This window comes from Castor canadensis, chromosome 13 (assembly GCF_047511655.1).
Source record: "Castor canadensis chromosome 13, mCasCan1.hap1v2, whole genome shotgun sequence".
Lineage (NCBI taxonomy): Eukaryota > Metazoa > Chordata > Mammalia > Rodentia > Castoridae > Castor > Castor canadensis.
In genome coordinates this window covers 53,378,147-53,405,200 of record NC_133398.1, presented here as the reverse complement: position 1 = coordinate 53,405,200, position 27,054 = coordinate 53,378,147, and the positions used below count along the sequence as shown (strand labels likewise).

Below are 27,054 nucleotides of genomic sequence, written 5' to 3'. Positions count from 1 at the left end.
CAGTTTCTTCTCCATATATTATTAATCACCACTCAATTTCCATCATATTTTGTGTCTATTATGTGCTGAATTAATACATCAAATGCCTGCATAATGCTGACAATGTCCTAGGCATTCTATGAAGTGATTCACAATTATTAAGTTAATCCTCATAGGAGCACCAGGAGATAAGTAATATTATCCAATTTTTAGATAAAAATCTGAGGTATGGAAAGTTAGGTATATAGCCATGAGTTCAGAAAGAGGAGTTTGATTTCAGAGTAGTCTTAACTGCTGTATGTGTTCCATATGCACCAGTAATTGCAAAATGAAAAACCTATCACATTCAACAAGCACTAGTGTCTAGGTAGCACGCCACCAAAGGCCTCTGGGATCATAGAATTGCCTTGTAAATTTACTACGATCTGGAACCTAACTCTCATATTTTTCAGACACAGAAACTTGATAATTTTCAGAAATAGCACTAAGAATAGATCCTTCTTTTGGTTATGAACTCACAGTGATATATAATGACTTAGCCGCTGATATTAATGTTTTAAGCTGAGGTACCATCACTTGGATCAGAATACTTATGACAATGAGGCCAGCACTGCCCACTTCTCAGCAGTCATGGGAATCCAGATCAGCCTCAGCAAGCAGCTTAGTCAACATGGCATCATGGGAGAGATGTTCCTCACTTGAATTGAACATTGGTTGGCATTAGCTAAGTTACCAATCATTTATTATCAAAATAGCATTAATCCTGCCAATGGACAGGAAGGGATTGAAATTCACAGGCTCTTTGTCTAGGGCGTTGCTGGACTGGACACTGACCATCATGTCTTTCTGTTGAGTCTCCTTTTTTCTATAAGTCTAGTATGTTCCTTTTCTAATTTTAATGCATATTAATATAGTTAATCTGGTTGAAGTCAAATCTTTAGGTCTAAGATTGCATTTTTATAATTGTGCTTTAGATGACACTTTATTTTTTTAACCTTCTCAAGATCTGACACAATTACTAGATAGCATTTTTATACTGAATTATAGTTGTATGATTAATGTTATTAATAGCAACGACTAAGTTATATTCTTTATTCTCTGCATTCCCTAAAGTAAGTTCACTGCCCAGAATATAGTAAGAGCTGCTCTATGAATTAAATCAAGAACATTAATTAGGAGGCACTGAAGCATTGCAATTATAAGCTCTGCAGCCAGATGGTCTAGTTTCAAATAGCTCTACAACTTAACAGTTGCATGATTTGAGCAGGATACCTAGTCTCCCCTCTCTAAGCTTCAGTTTTCTCATCTGTAAAAAAGGATATAATGATGATATCCCATCTATCAGGAAATTTAGAAGATTAAATAAATTAGTACACATAACAAACTTAAAAGTATAGCTAGAATTCCACAACTATTAGCTATTCATATAATCATTCTCTCAAAATTCTACAGTACAGTTTGTTTCCTAAAAAGTGTGACTTAGTTTGAAAAGAGCAGTGTGCTATTGTTTATGGGTGGTCATCGTTGAATGTTTTATCAAAAATCAATTGTTTTTGGTCACAGGAATTCAGTAATATGGAAACTCCCATATATTGTTAATGGGAGTATATAATGTGCAACCTTTATGGAATGTAGTTTGGCAATAATTTTCAAGAACTTTGCAAAAGTTCATTCCATTTATTTCAGTAATTCCCCTTCTATAAATTTATCATTTTTAAAGACACAGTGGGAAACATGGATAAAATATGTGCATGGAGACATGGTTTCTTTAACTCTCATTTATTAAATCCTATGGAAATTATTTAAATGACAAATAATGGAGGAATGATTACACAAATTATATCATTTGATGGAATATTATGCAACTTTCCATGCAATATTATTAAAGTTTATTTGTGTGGGAAAATACCTCCAAAAATTTTTAAGTGGAGAAAAAAAAACAGGCTACAAAATTATATAAGTGATGTGATTTCCTCTGTACTGAAAATCAAAATAATAGTGATTATCTTTAGGTGAGGTAACCTCAGGAGATTTTTTTTTTCTTTTTGGTAAACTTGTTTTCAAAACTTACACAATGAGCATGTAATTCAGAAATAAAAAAATTATTTAAGAGTTAAGACTTTCATACCCTTGGAAGACATGTTGAATATTAAATTCAGTTTTATCATATTTAAGATATAAGTTTTTTTCACTGAAAAATCTCCTTAGTTTTATGTGAGAAATAATTAAGAATATAAGATTCATTTAATATGAGTATTTTTCAGAAAACTTTGCCCTAAAATTTATCTAATACATGCTAAATACTTATTTTGAAAAATTCTGATGCAAGATGAATACTTGGTTTCAACCTGTATATAGAGAAATCAATTATGATGTAAAATTTCTCTAGAGCTGCTTAATTTAGTTTTTAGTAGTAATACTTAAGAATCTATGCTCTATTTAGAAGAAGGAAGACTCTCCCATTACTACTAAAAGGAAATTGTTTTTCATAAGAAAATAGCTCAAAATTTGAGCCTTTCATAGGTAATAATAAGCTTTCTTTTTTTCTTTGTGTGACCTAGGAGCTGTGAAGGACGAAATATCCGATATAGAACATGCAGTAATGTAGTAAGTATGACATACTTTGATTTTGATAATGCTTTATTTTTCTAAACTGTTAAGATTTTTTTTTTGTATCTGAGCAGAAAATCAGTTCTTATTTCACTAAGTGATTTATCTCATACTGTAATGATTACACAGTCATTTTTAATGTTCCTCAATGTAAACTTTTAATCATTTTACCAGAATGAAACTAACTAGACTGTTTCAAAACAAGGACTCTACATTTCCTGCCTGCTCTCTGCCTTTTCACATACAGGTCTCATGAGAATTGAGTAAGAAGGATGACAAAAAGGAAAACACTTGAGTATCATGAAATAAATATGGTTAATCAGATTCAGATTTGATGAACTCCTTTATTTGTTGAGCATATTTTATTCAATGCCAACTATGTGTGAGGCACTACACTAGTAACAAGGACAAATAGCATGTGATCACTGTCCTAAACATCTGTAACATAGTCAGGGATATAGAGAGGGAAGATAGATGTACACATAACCATATGACAGGGCAAAATGTGACAAATGCTATTAGAAAGGAATAAAGTTGGTTTTGGATTAAAGCAGGGAGAAATCTGAAGGGCTTAAAGGAAAAGGTGATGTGAGATGGGGCATGGAGGGCTATGGCTGGCCCATGTTGAGTAACAGGGGATAACAGTCATTCCAAACAGAGGGGACTATGGGCAACCTTGGAGGCAGGACTGTGTAAGGTGTGTTGTGAACACTGATTTTGGTAGATTGTGTACAGAAGCATACAAAAAAAGAATCCAAAGATATTTTAAGGTTACACTGTAAAGAGACTTGAATGTTAAGCTTCGGAGTTCAGTGAATAATGGGAGTCACCAGAGGTTTGACTGAGATTAAGATGTAGAGTTTATTTTAGGAAAGTTAATTCTGTAGAGTAAGAGAGTTGCACTGAAATGAGAATGGATGGGGAGTAAGAAGTATGAGGGCTTAAATCAGGAACAAACAGGTCTAAGAGAAAACAAAATTAAGGCCACTCTGCATAATCTGACAAGCATTTGAGATTAGAGTGATGGGTTGAAGTGGGAATAAAGAGATATATGCACATTTAGAGCTTTTTCACTTTCTGAACCCTTGGTTCTAGAAGCTCTTTCCTCAATATTTGCATGATTGGCTTTTTCATTCTTCCAGACTTCACTCAAATGTTCCCTACTCAGAACGGTTCCCTTGCCCAGTGTATTTAACGTGGTTATCCTACTACCCAACTCCATCCCTCAAAACAGTCATTCACTCTTTCCTTTACAGCATTTCTCTCTACCAAAATTTATCTTATTTTGATTACTTTGTTTTCTCCTTCCCACTCTAGAATGTAAACTCTATGAGGGCAAGAACCTCATTCATCTCATTCACTCCTTTATCCCCGGTGCCTAAAGCTGTTGAGTAATATATGAATATACTAAGCACACAGATATTTACTGAATACAAGGTGAGTTACTCAGGCTTCTAGAAGAGTGGTGAATACCAGTGTCAGAAATAAAGCAGTTGGAAGGGGTTTGGGGAGAGTAAAATAATAAATTTGATTTAGGGGCACTAGTGAGTTAGACTTGCAGGCTCGAATTACAAAAGATACATGCAAGGAGGCAATGAGGATTCTAACCTGGGAAAGAGGCTAGGGCTCAAGCCATAGAAACACAAAATAAGCAGCACAATGTTTAAAGATTTGGAAGCCATTTGTTAGGTAGAAAGAATAAAGGAACTCAGGGTTTTTGTGGAATGTCTGCATCCAGATAGGAAAAGAATGGAGTCAAATAAGTACAAATGGCACCATAAAAAAGGTAGAACAAGTTAAGAGAGAATTCCTTAAAGGCGTTGGGTAGGAAAAATGTTGCCAAGAGGTTGAAGACTGAAAAAAGGACCAATGGGAGAGTGGTTTATATAGTGTGTTGGGAACTAATGCAAAGTTGGACAGAGTAAAGAAGTATATTAATGAGGAAATGGAGTGGATGGGTATAAGATGTTTGACTTGGTCCATTTTATGCTGCTGTAACAGAATACTGTAGGCTGGGTAATTTACAAATGTTACAAGTTTATTTGGCTCATAGTTCTGGAAGCTGAGAAGTCCAAAAGCACAGTGTCAGCATCTGGCAAGGGCCTGCATGCTGTATCATAATATAATGGCAGGACAAATGAACACGGTGGGGCAGAAAAAATTGGCCCAAGCTCATTGTTTTTACCAGGTGCCCACTCCTGCAATCCTTAACCCATCCCTATGCTAATAGCATTGATCCATTCATGAGGGCAGACCCTTCAGGACCTATCACCTCTTACAGCCCCATTTAATACTGTTGCAATGGCAATTAAATTTCAGCATAAGTTTTGGAGGGGACACTCAATCCATAGCACTGTTTCTATAAAACGTGTATTAGAGGTGCTTCATTTGCAGTCATAGAAGGCTTACTTGCTTACTTGTTTAAATGTGAGACCTCTGAGAGTTATGTGGTACAACACTTGTCTAATACGTGCAAGCCTTGTATTTAATTCTTAGCAGTGCAAAATAAAAGGTGATACTGCTGCAAGATGAGTTGATATAGAAAGAGAAATTGCTGATGTGAGGAGGTAGGATGTCCTTGATGACATGCCACAGGTCCCAGAGGAGACAGTGGTGACGAGAAGAGTAATCTTAATAAAGGAAAAGGTCATATACATCATTCTTAGAAGACAGAAGCAAGTAGAACATCAGAAAGTAAGGCCAAAGGCCTGGAATAACCACTAGGGCTACAAAACAAAATAGAAGAATCACTGGACAGCAACAAGGGCTAGACTGAAATTAGAAAGGCTGATGTTATAGAGAACATAGTCAGTGGAACTTCAAGGCTTAACAGTTATACTAACAAACACTGAAGCAAGAATACAGAAACTGGATGATGGAAGTGAGGGAAGGCCAGAGCACAGAAGAAGTAAAAGAGATGAAAATTTATGGGAAGTTCTGTGTATATATTTAATGCTAATTAATGAGAGTGCAAGGAACTAGAAGGTATGACCATTGGGACTGGGAGTAAGTATAATTATTCAATGGAAACTTTTGCCTTTTTTCTGTCTGTTTCTATTTAGGATACTAGATACCAGAAAAAACAACTAGTATCACTGTCCTCCACACCTCCCTCCTCACATACATTACTCAATTGGTTAATGTATGAAATTAAACAGATATTATTTTTAAATTATAGAAAATATTGAGAGTCTGTTTCAGAAGTGTTATGCGAAGATGTTTTGATGGAAATTTACTTTATTTAACTCATTGATGTTCATTGTCCTTTTTATGGTTGTAATATCTTAGATGTCAATTTTTTTTATAATTATGCTATGATATTACAGGCTCTCTTTAACTTCCAGTCCTTTTTTTCCAGCTTTAGACTAGTGAAAAGGGTCCAAACTATGCTCTGTAGATATGCCTAGAGCATCACAAGCAGGTGTCTGCCTGCCCTGACCTTAAAACTGTTCGGAAATTGCCCTTACTTTCTTGCTGTTGTCGAGGACAGATGCAGACTGACTCTGCCCTGTTATTTCTTTCAAGTCATAACATTACATGAGTCAAATCTTTACAGCTTGTAGAATTAAACCAATACTGATTTTTTTTTATGAGAACCCAGAGTCTTCAAATTGTTTGGAGATTTTTTTTTTTCCTGGCTTTTGACCATGAAAGAAGCAACAGTGCCAAAAAAACAAACAAAGAATCTCCCAAGAAAGGATCTTTTCATAATCACATTCGAATTTTTCAAACTGAGAAATTCAGGACAATTCAGTTAAATATTCCCCTTTAGCCTCTTGATTTGGAAGCTTGAGAGTTTCTGCTCAGCCTCCAGATTCACTCTTTTTGGGGACACTTCTGAACCACTTTGTCTCCAAAGATGCCACTCTTTCTATTTTTTTTGTACAGCCACCATATACACCATTTCTTTGGGTTCTTACTCCCAAAGGCAAAATAAAAAATAAAAAAATTCTCCCCACTTTTCTGATTTTTCTAGTTTTCCTGAAAAATCAGTTCACAAACTTTTAAGACTTTATTGTCAATCCCTCTACAGATAGAGTATATCAATGCAAGAAAGTCAAAGCTCTCTCATTGCTTGTACAGTTCTTCTACTCTTGGTCCTTACTCTATTTCCAGCTGGTCTAAGAAGACTATTTTTATTCCTAAGGGCAAGTTGACTTCCAAGGTATTTAAGAACTGTTTTATTACTTACCATCCTCAAGCATCACATAAGTTGGTATTTAAGAAATGGTGATCACAAAATGGTCCAAGGTACTTGTAATAGTTTTTGGTGTTCTTAAATCTTTTATTAAGATTATATTGCCCCACCGTAACATTTTACTATACTTAAAACAAAAATATTTATTGAACAAGAGACTTATTCTCAGTCTTGGATATATTGGTAAACGAGACTCAGTTTCTAATGGGGAAAAACAGATTATAAACAGGCAAACAAATTATTTAAAAATAGCAAAAGGGGTAGCGCTCAATGGTAGAGCACTTGAGACCCTGGGCTTGATACACATCACTATAAAATAAATAAATAAGAAAAGAATTTCAAATAGGTCAGTGCTTTGCAGAAAATTGAGGGATTGGTGGCCACTTTAGATTTGGATGATTAAGGAAGTTCACTTGAGCATTGACATTTGAATGATGGGAAGGAACTAGCTATGTGAACACCCATGGTAGAGCAATCTAGATGTGAGGGATAGGTAGTGCAAAGGCTCTAAGGTATGAAACAGTGGTATTTTCAGAGAATCAATAAAGCCAATGTGTCTAGAGTCTACTGAATAAGGAGGGAAGCTAAGACAAAGGAAGGTAGGCAAGAGCTAGACAGACTATGGAGGACACTATAATGTGTTTAGATTGTATTTTAATACGAAGCAAAGGTACTGGATAATTTCAAGCAGGGGAGAACAGAATTGGACTTATGGTTTAAAAAGATAGGTTTCACTTCAGGCTCACTCTGGAGAATGATGGGAAAGCATGGGACAAATGTAGAAATGCCAATGAGGAGATTATTGAGTTAGTTCAGGTGAGCACTAATATTTGGCTGGATCAGAATGGCACTGGTGAGAAGATCTGAAGTATATTTCAGGGATGGAATGTCTTTCCCTAAGCTACTTTGCCTCATCCTCAGTTGATACAATTCATTTTTATGGTTTGTAGCATTGTTTCTATGGAATGTCTTCTGGGTAGGATTCTCAAAGCAGATAAAGGCAGCAGTCTTTGGCCAGAAAGAACAGAATAAATTCTGGCATGTTTATAACTTTCTTTGGGTCTCAGTTTTTGCACCCAAAAAACTGAACTGAATAACCTCAAAAGGTGATTCAGGGTTGAACGGAATAACCTCAAAAGTCCCTCCCAGCTCTAAATTCTAGGGGCTTTTTGTTATTGTTGTTGATTAGAACTCAGTGCCTTGTAGTTGCTAGGCAAGCACTCTACCATTTCAGCCACAAGTCCAACCCTTTTTGCTTTAGCTATTTTTCAGATAGGATCTCACATTTGTTTGTTTGTTCTTTTCCCAGACTGGCCTTAGACCATGACCCTCCTAATAGATGGTCCCACAGAGACCCTCCCACATAGATGGGATGAAAAGTATGAGCTGTTGCACCAGGGTTCTAAAATTTCTAGATTTCTTAAAAAGCATATCTGGGCTACACTAGATTTGAATCAATGAAGATATCTACATTAACATAGTGGTCAGGAAAACCATAGTGAAAGAATTTATAACCAGTAGTAAAGTAGAGTCAGCGTGAAGAAAACCAATGTGAATAGCAGAAGCAGAACATCCTTGTTTCACTCCTTAACCATCCAACTTAACCAATAATTCTCATCTTTGTGGAATTCATGGCATCCATAGAGTTGTTCGCTTGGCTATCAGTGATGGATATAAAATAAATTCCCATTTGGCTCTTATGTCCATTTTTCTCATAGGGCCTTTTGCACAGTGTAAAGTCAGGCAACATTTGTTGCTGTATGCCAAGGGTCAAACACTAATATATGAAATGAGTAATAACTAATTAATTATGAATCAAATAAATAATATTTTTCTTTCAAATTATATGTATGTTTTTCAAACGGTACTAAGTTTTTAGGATGCAAATACTTATTAAGTTGTTTGGAACTTCCTACTGGTATGTATGTATACCTTTTGGCCTAGGGGTGTCATAAAAAACTATCAAGAGGGCTGGAGTCATGGCTCAAGTGGTAGAGCCATTGCCTTGCAAGTGCAAGGTACTGATCAAACCTCAGTACCACTATCAAGACATTAATGGTGCTGCGAACAAAGTTTGGAAATGTGTGATCTAATGCATTATAGGCTTTTATCACATGATGAATTAATGGCAACCTAAATAAAGTGACATTTGAACTGAGCCTTGAAAGATAAGAAGGAGATTTTTGAAACTCCAATGAGAGTGTCTTGAGAAATGGAAATAGAGTTCACTTAACAATTTCGATTGGGATCTACTAGGTGACAGGCACTTTTTCTAAGCACTGCTAAATGATGACAGAGAATGATAACATCCCTCATGAAGTTTATATTCTAGTGGAGAAGACATATGGAAAATAAAGAAAAATGACAATTTCATGTAGCAAAAGCTTATGAAGAAATAAAGTACAGTGTGTACAGAGGGACATGCAGAAGGCTGCTACATGGGTGGTGAAGAAATTTCCCCTAAGTGTGTGTGAAGGGTGAGGCATGAAGGAGGCCCTAGTGTGTTATTTTACAGGGAGTAGAATAAGCTTTATTATGAGGAGGGGGTGAGACTCTGGACTCACCTCAAATATGATTTTATTATGGTATTCCTAGCTTTGTTCCTGGCTTTGTCAAAAGACTCACTGGAAATAGGTTTGCTCTATCTACCCCTTCTTTGTGTTTCTCTTCTCCCATGCCAAAGCCACCAATCTTAGACACATATAGAAAAAGTAGCAGAAGGATTCCTTAACCCAAAGTATGAAGTCTCTTAAGAGGGAAAGAAATTCTAAGTGAAAGAAAATTGGTTTCTTCCTAATAAATGTTCAGAATACCCCACAACCTAGAAGGGCTTCCAAGGGCACGCTCAGCATCCTGGCTGGCTCTTCTTGCAACTGATTCATTCCCCTAGGCACTGGAGCCAAATCTATTCATGTTTTACTCCTTCTTGTCTTGTCCAGCTGAAAAACAGAAATTTCCCTGTTCTGCAGTCATCACTAACAAAGTCTTCTAGCACACGTCTTCTCCTAGTAGCTTTATTAAAGGCCTCAAATGAACACTGATCGAACAAAGTTCAGACTGAACTGTACTATAGATTTAGATTCCAAGTGCATTTTCCATTTGAACAGTTTCTGAAAGGCATCAAGACATGAATGTGAGTGGGAGGAGGACAGAGTGATTTAAAAGACTTATTCTTCACTATTCAATGGGAGGACATTGAGAATCTAGAGTAGAATTGTACAGCAGAAAGAACATGGCCTTTCCTGAGTCTGAGGGCTACCACTTATTAGTTATGTGCTTTGGAACAAATTTATTAACTTTCTTCAATTCAGTTCTCTTATCTGTCAAAATGGCTTCCTTACATATGTACAAATAACAACCATGAACACAATGTTTATGGTAGTTGGAAAACTGGAAACAAATAGAGGGGGCTGGCTACAATGACATGGAACACTATCCAATCATTTAAAAGAATGTGGTGAGTCTCTCTATAAAAACCTATTAAGCTCTTCCAAGTTTTTTTGTCAAGTGTTTACAAAAAAGCAAGTTTTGTGGTAATATCTATAGACATCTCAGCTTTTAAAAATACCTAAACTGAAGTAGGTCTAAGTGCATGGCACAATCCCAAGATCTTGAAGGACATTCATCAAACTTATCACGATGATTACTTAATCCAGAGCGTGGAAGGACTGAATGATGAGGGGGACTGTCATATCTTATTCTATGTAGTGTTGTAGTTTTAGAGACTATTTGCAATTAGTGCATATTCCTGCATTTGTAACATAATTTTAAAATGAAGTATAAAAAAGAAAATGAGGTTAGGAGAAATTATTTTTAATGTTACTGTATTTGTTTATGAAGCATTAAAAAAAAGCCCTATTTCATGAATTTTACTGAGTACAAAAGAACACACCTAGAAAGCACTCAACATGGTGCTGGACTTATTACATTGGCTCTGCTCTTCCTTATTTCATTGTGTCCTCCAAGTCATGTGCTGAAATCCAAACCCCTTGCAGTTCAAGATATTATTATATTTGGAGATTAGGTCTTTATAAGTCTTCAAATGAGGTCATTAAACTGGGCTCTAATATACAATATGACCAGTGCGACTTTCAGAAGGAGATTAGGATACAGAGACAGAGACAGAGAGAGAGATTGAGATGAAAACAGTCTTCCCCCAGCCAAAGGGAGGAGTCTTTGAAGATGCCAACATTTCTGACAGTTTGATCTTGTAATCCTAGTTTCCAGAATTGTATAAAAATAAATTTCTGTTATTTAATTTACCCAGTCTGTGGTTCTTTGCTATGGAAGCCCTAGTAAACTAATATGCTACCCTTCTTCAGCTTCCTCCCTTCTTCTGACAAAGTCTTAATGGGAGACATTATTTTAAAAGTAAAAATTAGATCACCTTGAAATTCTGAAAATCAGATTACTCTATATCATCAAATTAAAAGTTTCAGGTATGCTGGAATTAGAACATCAGACCTCATCTCTGGCTGAACTACACACAATACAATGCCCCTTCCTTCAGATGAGCTATAGAAAATCAGACTTTCTTACAATGCCCAGTTCTTAGGCTGGGGCAGTTAGGTCTTTGGCAGCTCTAATAGTTGGTTCTTCTTGGCCAGAGAAATAGTTGGTTGGAATTGCTATATAGTCTCACAATCATATCACAGAGGATCAATTAACATCTACCATATGAAGTCTTATCTTAGTTCACAAATACAGGACAAATGCAGAATAGTGACTAACCTAGCTATAGGACTTTGTGGTTTGTGTGTGTTTCTCTTTTTTGGTGTTGAAAGGAATTGGTATAGTTCGAAGAAAAGGATGTTCTTTTGGGAAAAATTTTTCAAAAACATCCTGATTTATTGGATATGGCCCACAGTTTTTTATTATTATTATTATTATTATTATTATTATTATTATTTATGACAGAATTAGATAACAAAGGAAAACAATTTTTCATAAGAGAGCAATGATGAGTGACTTTTGTTTCTCTAAGGACAGAAGTGCTATCCTATTTACTATAGCATCAATACTAAATAGGCTTTGAGCGTCCTGCAAATAGATTAATTTCTAAATTTTCTAAACGTATGTACACAGCCTGCCATATGAGTAACTGGGGGTTGATTTTTCATTCAAAACACATTGTTTCTTTTTCTCTAGTTAAATACTGAGCATGTAGAGTAATGGTTGAAGAAATTCTCAGCAATTAGTTTGAGGAAAAAATCCCTCCTTTTTTATGACTAACAGTTTTATCATTTGTGGCATAAAGAAATAAACATTTTTTAATGATTCACAGATCTCTTCGCTTGGTGGACCTGTGGCTACAGGTCTCTCTGCAGTGCTTGCTGCCAAGAAGCTAGCCAAGTTCATCAGGTGCCCCCACTCCTACTTAGTGGGCTGGGCTTTCTGCTTTTCTTCTCCCTTGGGCCTTCTCCTGACTGCTCCCTGCATTTCTTAATGTTTTTTCTGACATGTCTTTATTGAACTCCTCCTAATTCTCTCTACTTTTCCTTTCTCCTTAATGTGTTCTCAATTTCTTATTCTTTCCCTCAACCCTTAACTCTCCTAGGGGGTCTGATATGTACACTACTCAGTGGGAAAACACAGGCTTGAGAGCTCTCATATACTAGCTTTGTGGTTTGGAGCAAGCACTTTAACTTCGTGTAGCCTCAGTTTCCTCAGTATAAAGTGGAAATAGTAGTAATACTTACTTTACAGTATCCCTTTACAGGAATCACTGTAATAATGGACACACACGAGAGATAGGCAATGAATTTTGTTTTTTTCTTCCACACTACCTTGGCAAAATAGGTAAGTGACAGTCTTACAGGAGACAGACACCAATAAAATGGACTTCCACAGGATCCTCCAACATAAACATTGATTAAAATTGAATATTTTCCTCCAGAAGAGCTAAGTTCCCTACCTAAGGACAATTTTACTCTTGTCCTTAACTGAAAATAATATGAAGTGCTCCAAATTATTTGGAAGGATATCAAAGAGAATATATTGATATGACTGGCTTCTATGTGATGGTATCCTTCTGCTGTATTTTTCTCTATGTTGATAATAGTTGATTTTATCTAAGTCTGCATCACCCCATCAAAAGGGAATATTGGCAGTAGTTGAAAATAGCCTGGACTGCAGGATATTTTCTTCCAGTTCACTTATGTGAGTCTGACTGAGAAGAAATCAAAGAGTCCCACATAATAGCTATGCTGTTTTCAGGTGGATTGATGGCTAGTGACAAACATCTATCTTCTAGAGGCTCTCAGTATGAACAGGAGTTCTTACTTGGTCCACCCAGGATTTGTTCCCTTTAATATTGCCATGATCAGTTGCCTTACTGAACACTCTATGGTGAACATTCAAACAGATCCTTAGAAGGTGTACCTCTTATTATTAATGGTACCATACTAACTGATGGATTTTTGAAGAAAATAAAAATCCTTCATCAATGAAGTTTTCAACAAATAAAAAGAAATAAAATGTCAATCTCTCATTTTCCAAAGAATTGGGAATGGAGCTCCATATTCCAGCTCCCTCCACAATCTTGGACAACCAGCTTCAGTCTGTTTATGTTACAATCCTACCTACTTCTTGAAAACAACAGATAAAGACTGATCATACACCTCAAGGAATCCTGACAAAGTCATAAAGTCATAGCATATTAGAACTGGAGAGGAGCTAGTATGCTTTGAGATCCGTCATTTGCATGGTGCCTAATGACTTTCCACCCTAGAAATGATTTAATTCTAACAACCTCCTTAAAAAACGAGTATTCTTCCATTTTACAGATAAAGAGATAAGTAGGTCACACAGCTACACAGGATCCTGCCAAATTTGTGTCAAAGCCCATTTCTCCATAGGACAAGAAGACATATAAGTGATCTAGACTAACTCACTTAGCAAAGAACAAAACTGAGGCAGAAAAAGCTTAAGAGTCAAGCATTTTTACAACATAATACTTTTTTTTTAAAGAAAAGAGATGTTAAACAAGTTTACTGTAGCAATTATAATTCCGCAAGGCTAAAAGTATTTGAACTGCTGAGAACATTAAATGTGCAAATTAAATACAAGAGAAAAAGCAAATCCAACAATCCTTGCTGAAAACACCCCAAGCTCCCTCCCCTTTGAGCCTCTCTGAATGTCAAGAGGATGTAAATTCATTAACTCGGTATTCTTCAGAATCCATGTTCCCAAGTCCTTGTTTCTGAATTTCATAAGATATATGCTGGCCTCTAGTGAACCAAGTAGAAGCTTGAAGCCAGGACTTGACAGTGATTTAGAAAGAAATTACTACTGCAGTTCATCCCTTGGCAGAGTGCCCTGTGGAATGAAACCAAACAAGCTGCCAGGCACAGGTTACTAACTTGCAAATACTTGCTTGTACTCAGACTGGTTTCTAGGAGCCTAGAAATGATAAGCAACATCAAATCTTCTGATTAACACCAAGATGTGTTGAAACTAAAACAACAGCAGCCCTCTAGATGGTTCACATCTTGGTGCTGAGTACCATGAGTTAGGGCCACCATTTAATTAGTTAACTACCTTTTGAAGTGTATTATATATAATTTGAGAAATTTTATCCTTGATGTGCTTTTCTTTGCATTTTAAACACTGTTCTTTTTCAGAAGCAATGTGAAATTTAAAAAAGTTATCTTTGAGGGTTGACTCTATTTTTTCATTATAATCTTACTAAAAGCAGTAGTCATCATGACTCTTGCAGAATATTTAGCTCAGGTTTCTAATGCATTTGAGGGGTTTGAGTGAAATATGTTCATCACAGAGGAAAGGGTAAGAGGCATTATTTAGGTTCTTTTTTCTTTGTATCTTCACAAGTAACTAGGTTTCATGACTCATTCGCACTCATACCCTTCCTTCCCCAGATAGAAATTTTTATATAATATATCAGCATATTTCATAATGTATCATATACAATGTTTTAATTTTTTTTTCCTTTAAAATGTTGCTAGGAATTATATACTTTGAATTGTTGTTGTATCGTGGAAAATACTTTAGATAAACCTCCCTATTCTGGGTGAGAGAACCCAGCAACCAGGTTAATAGGTGTACCACCCCTATAATTCATCCAGAAGCTCTGCTTTTCCCTGATTTACTTATTAGCATCCTGTGAAAATTTTCTTTGTAGGGAAAACATTTCTGCAACACCAACAGAAAGAATTTGAATATATCTGCTTTATGATAACTGTCCTGAAAAGTCTTCTTAGCTTCTACATGACTTTTTTTGAGGGAAGAAAAATTTCCATCGTATGTATTTTTATACAATCTAGTAGCCTGAAAGATGTTTCTTGTAATGAATTAAATGTATTTTCTTGTTATTATTTAGTTGAATTCAAGTGGAATTCAATTGACTTGAGTTCAATGTAATTGTATTTTATTGACTATGTACAAGGCATTGCCCTAGGAGAAAATGAGAGTTTCAATGTTTGTGTAGGATTTTCTACTCTCAAATGTTTTGAAGTTGGGAGAGAAAATAAAAACATAATTATAGTCCAATGAAGAATAAGATAAGCTATACAAGAAGAGCTTAAGGGAAAAGGTCACAGGACTTCAATTCAACCTCTTCTCACCTTTCTAAATAAGCAACGATATCACATAAAATGATAAAAACCAATGGTATAACCAGGTTCAAAAGCATGATAAAAATGTCCATGGACCAGAAACAGAGCACAAATGCAAGATGGTGAATAGTGTTCATATCATAGCTTCAGGGCTCCAAGACTAGAAGTTTGCAAAGTTGGCAGGAGCTCAACTCTTGTAGGATGGCCAAAGTTAACCTTATTTTGCAGGAAAAGTAGAACATAAGCTACACAGAGCATTCAATGTCAGGGGCTGGGACAGGGTTCTCTGTTGTGAGGGAGGCTGAAGAATTAGGAAAAATAAATAAGCTGTTGCTTGGATGAAAGCACTATCTGTAATTGTGGATCTAAGGAAGACCGGTTGGTGGGTGTACATATCACACACAACACAAACTGAAACTTTACCAAGCCACACTTTTGCTCTGGAACTGAATTTTCAGTTCCCTCATTATGGATTAAAATCCAAAATTCCAACACAGTATCTGATTCTGGACTGAGGGCTATGTGAACCACATGAAGATAATAAAACCATTAGAATAAGCAGAAAAAAAAGGGAAAAGAATCCACTAAAAATGAGCCAACAAATAAAAATCCCAAAAGACATGAAAGAAGCATATCAAGAAAGCCAGCAAAATTAACATTCATTTGAATTAAAATAGTGTGAAACTGTTTGACAAAGACATTAAAATTGATTTATTCATGAATTATGCTAATTGTGAATTTGCCTACTCACTAAGATTTATTTGTAAGCCTCAAATAAATACTTGTGGTACTTTTGTGGTAATTCATGGACAAGGAAGGGCAGTGAAAAATCTGAGTAGCTTATTGGGCATGTGACACTCTGCCTTCTTGTTTCAGCTCTCATACTGTTAAAAAAAAAATCTTCAGGATCTATTTAGTGTCAAGTTTTTCACATTTATTTTTGTGACTTTGGGGGTGTGATTTTAGTGTTTAACATGGACCCCAAGTGTAGTACTTTAGTGTTGTCTATGGTTTCTAAGCTCAAGAAGTCTACGATATGTGTTAGATAAACTTCTTTCACGAATGGATTACAGTGCTGTTGAAAATGAGTTCAATGATAATGAATCAACAATATCCCTTAAGTAAGGTGTCTTTGCACAGAGACACACATCAAATAAGGTTATCTATTTATAAATTGACTTAAAATGTAGTGACCAGAGACTCAAAGGAGCTATAATTTTTCTGGGAGCAATAGTTCCATATTTATTAATGCAGTGTTTAGGGCAACTTTAAGGAACATAACTACCATAAGTACTCAGAATCAACTAAGTAACAACTAGGAAAAAATAGAATAAATTGGGGAGGAGGCAGAAATAAAACAACATAGATGGGTAATGAAAAGAAAGCATTAGAAATGTACAATAAAAGAATATAAGCATTGAAATAAATATATCTGTAAAGAATATAAACTTCAGACTAGAAACAAAGAGAGATTTAGGGAAAATTTGCAAGTAACAATCAAAAACTTTACCAAAAATGTAGTCCAAGGTTCTAGAATCTATAATATGAAGGCGCCAGTAAGAGATATAGAAGTGAATGAAAGTTTCCATTGTATATCTAATAAGAGTTTTCAAACAGAATGGAGGAATTGGCAATTAGAATACTCCAGAAAAGAAGACAAAAGTCTTCAAACTAGAATTGCACTGAAAGTGCTGAACAGGAAGAATAAAAAACATATTTTCTAGACAAATATTACAACATCAGAAAGTTGGTCTAACTTTAAGGATAAGAGGAAAATATTGAGAGATATCAGAGAAAAGTCAAATTGCTCATAGAAGACAAAAGGTATAAAAGACGTAATAGAGTCTAAAAGTTAATGAGTTCACATCTTCAAAGTACTAATAAACTATGAGTGTAGAATTTTGTACCCTCAACTATCAAAGAAGAGTATAGGCAAAATTAAAAAGAAATTATGCAAGGATGGGCATTTACTACTCACGGGCTTTTACCCAAATTAATTGCTACAGGATATACTCGAGGAAGCAAAAGGTGAATCTTGGAAAGTGGACATAGAAGAGAACAGTGATGAATTCAAAAGTAGGTGCTTCTCTAACCCTTGATATTAGGCATGACTTACATGAGTTGCACTCCACAGAAAAGCAATGGGAGCTGGGCACCAGTGGCTCATGCCTGTGATCCTAGCTACTCAGGAGGCAGAGATCAGGAGGATTAAGGTTCAAAGCCAGCCATGGCAAATAGTTTGCAAGACCCCATCTTGAGAAAACACATCAAAAAATAGGGGTAGCAGAGCAGCTCAAGGTATAGGGCTTGAGTTCAAACCCCAGTACTGAAAAAAGTTTTAAAAAAGCAGCTTGAAGTGGTAGATGTTCCCAGTAAGGACCAGTGTCCAAGATTTTTCCTTGCTCTAGTAACCAAAAAGATTATGTGTCCTAAAACCTTGCTTCTCAAAGAGTGGCTTGGGATCCAGCAGCATTAGTATCATCTGGATCCTGTCAGACATGGAAACTCTCAGTTCCTTCCCAGAGTTATATATAACCAGAATCTTCAGTTTAACAAGATCCCCAGGTGACTTATTGTACATTCAAGGTTGAGCAGCACTGTTCTATCAGGAGGTACATCCCCTGTCAGCCTGGGCCACTGAGTTAGCCCATAGATGACTACTGCTCTGGAAAGCCAGACATTGCATCAGAAAAATTAAATAAAGTTTTGCTATGTTAAACTAAAGAAATTCTGGAGACTATCTTTATTTGCAGAATCACCTAACTTATTCTGACAGCTACAGTCAAAAGTGTAGGCCGAATGGTCCCCCAAGATATCTACATGCCCTGATCTCTAGAACTTGTGGATATATATTATGTTACATGGCAAAGAGGAATTTAATGATATAATTAAGGTTACAGACCTTAAGATAGGAAGAGTACCCTGTATTACCAAATGGGCCTAATGTAATCAAATGAAGCCTTAAACTTGGAGACTTTCCTCAGTGGGAGGCAGAAAAAATGTTGCAATCAGAGAAAATGTGAAATCAGAGATTCTGAGCACAAGAAGACACTCTTAGACTGTTCCTGGCTTGGAAGTGGATAAACCATAGGAAAGAACCACAGAGAGGTTTCTGAGAGTTAACCATGGCTCCTAGCAGGTGGCTAGTAATGAAGAAGGAAGATCTGTCCTACAACAACAAAGAAATGAATTTGGTCAAAAACCTAAATGAACTTGGAAGTGGAATCATTTCCAGGGCCTCCAAAAAAGTTATTTAGCCTTTTCAACACCTTGATTTTGGCCTTGTGAAACTCTAAGCAAATGACTCATGGAGCTAAGCTCTGCCTAGACTTCTGTCTTACAGAATCGTGAGGTGATAAAATTATGTTGTTTTAAGCATCTAAGTTTATGATAATTTGTTGTGACAGCAATAAAAACTAATCCAGTTAGAAAATCAGCTATCACTGACAACTGTTTTTATTTAATATTCATGTATTAAATATTGTTGTTGCTTGTGGCAGAAGAAAGGAAAACAAAATAAAAAATAAGACTCTTAGAATTCAAGTTGAGTTGTATATTTAAAATTTTTAAGTATCCATTTTAAAGAATAGAACTGTAATGTATAACTTCCAAACTAGAAGAGGAAATACTAGAAAATAAGAGACTCTTAGCAACTTAATATAACAAAGAAAGGAGAAAAAAGAATTAAGAGAAAGGGTGGTAAATAAAAGATTGTATATATAAAACAAGATAGTGATTGTTCAAGCCTTATGTGATAATACAAAGCTTGTGAAAGAGAGTATTTTACATTCCTCCAAGCAACCTATGTTCTCTTTGTTTCATGTCTTTGCCAGGCTTTGATATTATAAGACCTTTTAATTTTGTCTAATCTTGTGAGTTCATTCCTGGAATATGCACAGCTTACTCAAAATATTTTGTTTACACACTTCTGATGTGGTTTTCTAATATTTCATTTAGGACCTCTCATTTCCATTTATGTATTGTATTTCCATTTATGTTATTGTATTTCTTATGCAATTCTAATCTGTTTTTGATAGGATGAGTTGGGAAATTCGATTTAGGTGGGATTATCTGTTCTTTCAAGGTTTAGTAGACCTTCTCTTATAAAATCATGAGCCAGGTACTTTCTTTATGGGGAAATTTTCAATTACTGGTTGAATTTTTATAAAGGCCCTAGCCTTTATAAAAAGACACTAGCATGGTGGTCAAGAGAATTAACTTTGGAGCCAAACTGTTCAGTCTCAGTTTAGACTTACTAGCTGTGTAGCAAACTATTTAACCTTGCTGTGCCTAAGTTTTCTCATCTGTAAAATGGGACTCATAGGAATTACATGAATTCATATGTATAAAAATGTAGCTTCTATGTGCACTTACTTTTATCTCTCTTCTTGAATAATATTTTCTCTCATTTGTTTAAGACTGTAGTCACACATATCTGCTTAAATTAAGCCATACTTTTCTGTTACTATTTTTTTTTTTCACTTTGTGTATACTTGCATGTCTCTCCCCTTTCACCCCTCTGCTAGTGTTTGGGATTTCTTTTTTGTTAATATTACTACTTAATAGAGTCTGTCAGAAGTTTATCTTTTGTCTTTTCAAGTACTGTTTGGCTTTGTTGATACTGTGACTTCTGTAATTTTGGGTGCCTTGATATATTCTTTCATCTACTTTCTTTAAACTTATATTATTATATTGTTTCTAATTCCTTAGGCTTGATGCTTAGTGATTTAAGTCTCACCCTTTCTTGATTTCACAGAAATGTTCAACTATATTCTGCTTTGATTGCATCCTACAGGGTGAGGAGGAGAATTTTTACTGTCATTTGGTCCTAGATACTTCTAACTTTTCATATTCACTTCAAATCATTATTAACAACTCTGTTTATTAACTTCTAAATAGATGGTGGTTTTAATGTTGTCTTCCTTTATTAATTCCTGACAGTTGCATTGGGATTTTTAAAAATGCTCTTTTCATTATATTTCTCTGAAGTTTAAGGCTTTGCTCTACGATCTAATATCCATCATGTACTCTTAGGAGGCAGAACATGTATTTCCTGATGTGGACATGGCTTTCAGATGTCCTACTTCTTCGGTGATTTCTTAATCTTGCTTGAGAGAATGAATTTTTTAAAAATATATTTTATTGATTAATTTTCTAATTTCATCTTGCAGTCTATTTGGGCTGTTTTGTACCTGGCTGTCTTGTCTCTCATCGCTATCTCTCAGCCTATAACCCAGGCTGGCCTTCAACTCATGATCTTCCTGCCTTGGCCTCCCAAATGCTGGGATTAGAGGTGTGCACCACCATGCCTGGCTCTTTAGAATATTTTAACTCTGCCTGAGACATTTCATCTCAGACACTTCTGCCTTAGAACATTTTTACAATAGAACTCTTGTGCTATTGTCAGCTGTTTTTTATTAAACCCACAGATCAGATGTTTTATACAGTGAATGTTTTATGTAGTCAGTTAATCTTTATTAATCCTACAGACTAGACACTTTATATTGTCAATATCTACTTAGATGTGCTTGAAAACTGTCTGTTTTCTTTGATCCCATCCTTTCTTAGCGCATAGAGCATTTAGGATCATTTTCTTTCTGTTGGAATAATCCTTTAGAAGTTCTTTTAGTGAGAGTTCATTCAAAGCAAATGGTCTCGGTTTTTTGTACTTTATAGACACAAATACCTGTAGTTGGTGACTTTTTCTTAAAAGTCAGTTTTGGTGTGGAATTAAGTCTAGGTGAACAGTTATCTTTGCTCAACACTTAAGGATGATTACCTACCGACTTCCAGCTTCCACTGCTGCTCTTAAGAAGCTGGTTGTTCTAATTGTTTTTCTTTATCATTTCTCTTTGATGATTTATTCATCATTGGCATTTGCAGTTAGATATGCTCTGTGGAGAGATGTTAGAGTTGTCAAAAATGTGTATCTTTAGTTATTTCCAGACAGTTCTCCCAAATTATTTTCTCTGTATAATCCATATCTCTAATTCTGCTCATATTTTCCATATCTTTGTCTTTCTGTGCAGATTTACTATTCATTCATTCATTCATTCATTCATTTGGGAGTTTTTGGGACAGAGTCTTGCTACATAGCTCATGATCCTCTTGTCTCAGCCTCCTGCGTAATGGGATCATAAGCATGTGTCACCATGCCCAGTAGTGCTGTGTTTTATATAATTTCTTCAACAGCTTTCTTCCATTTAACGATTTCTCACATCTGTAGCTGATACTCTTTTTATTCTACCTCTTGAGTTTCTTAAAACATTTACATTTCATTTACATGAATTAAAATCTCTTTGGTTATTTTTAAACTCCACATATGGTTCTTTAGTTATTATTGAAACATTCTTCTCTTTTCCTGTATTTTTTTTTTTTTTTCAATTCTGGGGATTGAACTCAGGGCCTCATGCATGCTAGATAAGCTTACTAAAAAGGTGAGCCAAACCCCTAGCTCTTGTGTTTGCATTTTGTTTTTTGAGACAGGGTCATGACTTTGCTCACCTGGAATCAAACTTTCACCTTTGGAATAGCAGGATTATAGGCAGACCCAGCTTTCATTTTTATTTAAAATGCTTACAAACGTATTAAAGTTTCCCATTTTTTATTGTGTTTGGGGGTTTGAACACAGGGCCTTGAGCTTGCTAGGCAAGTGCTCTACTGTGTCAGCCACACCCCTAGTACCCAAGCCCATTTTAAAGTAAATCACCACTATGCACACTGAATGAATTGTGTACCAAGTTCCCATTCCTATTTTTGGGAACTCTGAAGAATACTTCGACCCCTGCCCTTCACCCATAGCCAAGCTGAGGCAAGCATGTATCATTATTTCTCTGTGTGAATCAATGTGGGGTTTTGTTGTTGTTGTTTTGGGGTTTTTTTGTGTGTGTGCTTGGTTATTGGTATCACCATATGTGTGTGTGTGTGTGTGTGTGTGTGTGTGTGGTGCTAAGGATTGAACCCAGGGCTTCTCTCATGCTAAGCAAGTACCCTACCATTGAGTTTTAACCCCAACACCCATTTTATTTTTTTTAAAGAACCTTACTTTTTACAGCAGTAAAATTGATCAGAAAATACAAAAAGTTTCCATATACCCCTGTCCACCACATGTGCAGCCCCACCCACTGTCAGCATCCCAAGCCACAGTAGTACAATTGTTATAATCAATGAATCTGCATCAATACATCATTTCCACCCTAAGTGCATAGTTTCCACTACACCTCATGCTTGTGTTGTATATTCTGTGGATTCGGACAAATGCACAATTACATGAATTCACCATCACAGTATCATACACTAGAGTTTCACTGCCCTGCAAATCCTCCCTTGATAGGTAATCCATCTATTTATCATCTCTTCCCCCAGTCCTTGCAACCACCAATCTTTTTATTGCCTCCATTGTTTGGCCTTGGAGCTGAGTGTTTTTTCATTACCTAGTTTACTCTTTCCCTTAGGGTTTGCCCTAGAGTCTTTGCCCTATGAGAATATCTCATCCTCTTCTACAACTTGTTGTCCATAGACCTTTTGCTCTGTTCCCTTCACTTATAAGCTATTAAAGTTGAATATTCTAGCCCTCTAGTAATCAGCAAGTCCCCTAGAGTCAATTTCCATCAACTTTTTATTAGGATTTGTGCATTTAACAATTTTTAAACTTTTATTTAAATCTAATTCTTTTAGGTTGTATTCAGAAGCATCTTCAGAGTATATAGGCCTGTACCTTATCACAAATGGAAGTCCCTTAATTCATTCTCTGACAGATATTATTTAGTATCCATTTTGTACCAGGTTTGAATGAAACCCTTGGAATGTGATACAGTCTCATGTTTTCATTGTTTTGGAAGATGAAGACAGATAAACCAACAATGTGGGAAGTCCAAAAATGAAGGTATGCATGGGTTATTATGGTACCCCAAAAGAAATTTCCTTACATAGGCTGCAGAGAGGAAATTGTCAGACAAGACAAGTAGTACTACTAGAGCTTTCAAAGAGTCAACAAGGTGAATAAGAAGAAGAGCCTTACTGGATAACGTCAACTAAAAGATGAAAGCATCAAGGGAAAGGCAAATATCCCAATGTACAATGTGGGTTGAATGGTGAGAAATAGGAAGAAACTAGGCTAGAAAATGGACAAACTAGGTTAGCTCCCCTCAGAAACTTCCTGGGATATTTATTGCATTGGATGCCATAGAAAGAAGAAGATAGACAGAGGCAGCTCAAGTCTTAGGATCTGGAAGTAATACTGATGACTGGCAGGATGAGAACGTTTTAGCATTTCTTTTCTTTCACTACCTGGTCCAGAATCAGCCTTAAAGAGAGACAAAATAGGAAGAGAAGTTGTCTCTATCCATAGCCCTCCAATTTTGAGATATCTCCTACTTTGTCTGTAATTCTATCATTAGAATAAAAGCTTGGATTTTATTGGTCTCAGCATTATCTTCATCCTTTAAGTTATAAAAGGACTATCACTGACTTTTTACTAAAGCCTAGTATTTAGTAAATGTCTTTATGGTTTTTGAACATATGCAAAATGTCACCAGTTGCTGAGCGTGGTTAAGTGGAAACCGTTATTAATCATTCAAACCTTATCCAGATATGTTTAATCAGCTTGTTTTCTCCTTTAAAGAAGAAAAGCAATGATGAGGCTGGTGCTAAGAGGCTATGCTTTAAGCTTCAAAGGAAAAACTAAAAACACTGGTTTTAGAGGTCAGAAAATACATTTCTCTAATTCTTCTTAGTTTTCGAAAATAGGTCCATGCTCCAAGATCAACAAACTAAGAAGTATGAGCACATATGAACAAAATTGAGTTTTGTCATCCACTAAACTTATAACCCAGTAAATTTGGTGCAGAATATTGTTTGATTAGATTCATATGTTAAGACATTCATATAAGTCACCTTAATTAAATTTATATTTAAACAACAAAATAGTTCTAAAGACAGCAAGGCACAGGCTCTAACATCTAGTTTATAGAGTTTCGTCACCCCATCTATGATAAGCTTTCAGAAACCTGAGGATACTTCTTTTACAAGACCATTGTATGTATATTAGCCATAAGTTTGGGTGTTTGCAGTCCCACATAGAAGTTGGAAAGAGATTAGGGCGGTCACTCAACTTTTTTCACTTGATCCACAATATCCCTACCTTTCCCTCATTTTAAAGTCTGTAAGGAAAGACCTGATTAATATTCACTGGTGTCCTGTGATCATCTGAGAACACCTGCTTCCTCTCTTGGAAAATGTGACAGAAGAGCACCCTGTCCCTTGCTAGGAGAACTTGTGTTAGTGGTCAGGATTAGAGACTACCACCCCGGGAGGATTCTGGGTGAGAGGAGACTACTCCACTCCGTTGTTTGGAGACGGAAGTCTTTCTCTATGTACTTGGAACCTTCTCCCAGTTGAGAATAGCCTCCAGTGCTAGTATTGTTCATCAGTGAATTTATTCAATATGCTAATGATTTAAATAGGAGTCTGACCTCAGCTTGGCAGAAACTGACTGAGGTTAACATTAAATTGTATGCTACAAAAATATTGCCAAAAGAATACCCAAAGTTATTTCAAATCATTCATAGTACTGGGTTCTATGCCTTCCTCCCACCCTCCAAAGAAAAGAACCATTGATTAGACACAGTACCACAAAACCAGACTGCATTGTCAGGAGTAGGTGAAGTCTAAAAAGAAGTTAAGCCTGTTGGTGACTCAGAAGGAGAGACAATGACAAGAGAGTGCTGGAGTCTTCTCCAAATTGTCTATCGTGGCATTTAACTTTGATTACATTTTGTTTTAAATTTCAATGAAATCTTCATATTTGATTCTAATAAAGCCAACAATTCTACATTTTAAAAATAATGTTAAAAATAAACTAAATGTAGCTGCTGGCATTTCAGCATTTGTCTTTGAATTGGGATAGACCATGTCCTTTTCTATTTTTCTTTTAACTGACTGGCTTAAGAACGACATGTTCTGGGAAGCAGCTTCAGGCTTCATATTTGCACTCCTTTGTAATCTATCAAGCCTATCCTTTCCCACTTGTAAATAGAGACATAAAGAACTTGTTTTGTAACATACCCAAGCAGTAGTGACAGTTTAAGTATTCAAATGCTAAAATGTCACCCTTATATTTTCTTTCCTCTAACCTGACTCCACCACAAGTATTTTGTTAAATGCAGTCTGAGAACAAAACACTGTATAATTGCATGCTTATAAAATGAAATGGAATGTAATATTACAAAAACGAATTACAAATTACCTCTCCAAATATGTTAATTTTTTGGGATAGAGGACAGAACACTTATTTTAGACTGTAATAAAAAATAGTAAAAAGCCAGAAATGCTGATTTAAGAAAAGATACTGCTAAATTGGAGCAAATTCAAAGAAAGGAACTAAAAATAATAAAAAGCCTCAAGGAATGAATATTTTCAAAATTGAGAGAATTTAAGAGTCTAACATGACAAACTATAACCAGTCTTACAAATACCTCTAGGGAACTAGATTCCAAAAGTCTGCCTTGTTCAAAGGAGAAAAAAAGAAAAGCACTGAAATAAAAGCTACCCAAAGAGGGGAAAAAGTGAACTTTTAAAACTAAATGTCTTCAGCATTTTTACTTAGATCACCTTCTCAGATGCCTGGAGACATTAAAAACTAGCCGGGCAAACCATTTGTTTTCAGATAACAAGCTATAATAGAGCAAGTAGGGTGGAGCTGCTGACTTACTATATCATACACGTTGCATCTCTAATGTCTGGACCTGAATGAACACATTGGAACAGTCTAAAGCTGCTCAGTGCACCTGTAAACCAGCATCCACTATGGTAGAAACATGGTAGGGTGCACCCAAAGCCTGGAGAGAGAGAGTTCTATATTATTTTTACAGGGTCACAAAATTGTAAAGATATTTTATTGATCCTGAACATGATTCATAGTAAGGCATTAAGATGGTTAGTTTTCACAGTCACTCATTTCCCTTGAATATTCTGTTTCTCAAAAGTATTGAGAATTTGGGAGAGAGAGGGAAGAATTAAAACCTATAAACCTTTTGTACTAGGAAAAAAGAGAACAAAAACAAGGACTTTAAAAACTATTTCTAATATACATGAGAACATGGTATCCCAAGCTGTTTAGCATTTACTTTGAAAAAAAAGTCTACTGACTTTTTCAAAAAGGAGGGAAAAAATGAGCCAAAAATGGCCCTTACCCACTATGATACCACTCTCCAAACTCCACCCCATTTCCTGTTCTTTGCACTCGGAGTGATAGGTTAGAGATTTTAATATTATGCTCTTGAATATAATAGAATTGCATCCATACAGTCTGTCTAGACAGGGCTGGGACTGTGTCTGTTTAATTTCATTTTACATAGCAATGAGCAGTCTTGCACAAATAAATGCTTTTGGTGGTGATGTGGCTGTTAGTATAAACAGGTGGCCAGAATTTGAGGGATAAAGCTTGTTACTTTAACATTACCATTTTATAGTGCATGCATGTAACACTAAGTGTTTAATAAAGTTTATAAATGTCTGGCTATTTTTTGAATAATAAATGATTTCAGCCTATTTTATGTTTCTTAATATTGCCCTGTTAAATTTGTTTACAGGGGGAAGGGAATATCAATCTGCCTATTCAGAAAGTAGGCAAGATTCCATACTCAAATTTTCCTAGTATCTGAAGCATATAAATATTCTTGTACCTTTATTTTT

General features: G+C 35.7%; 1 protein-coding gene across 5 annotated transcripts in view; it reads left to right on the top strand.

Moving 5' to 3' along the window:
- The window catches only part of Adamtsl1 (ADAMTS like 1), a 946,298-nt gene that overhangs the window by 614,908 nt on the left and 304,336 nt on the right, over window positions 1-27,054 (top strand). For all 5 annotated transcript variants that reach the window (XM_074051743.1, XM_074051742.1, XM_074051741.1 and 2 more), the window contains one exon: window positions 2,541-2,586. In XM_074051743.1, coding sequence (XP_073907844.1) covers window positions 2,541-2,586 — 46 coding nt within the window. The remainder of the gene's footprint in view (window positions 1-2,540; window positions 2,587-27,054) is intronic.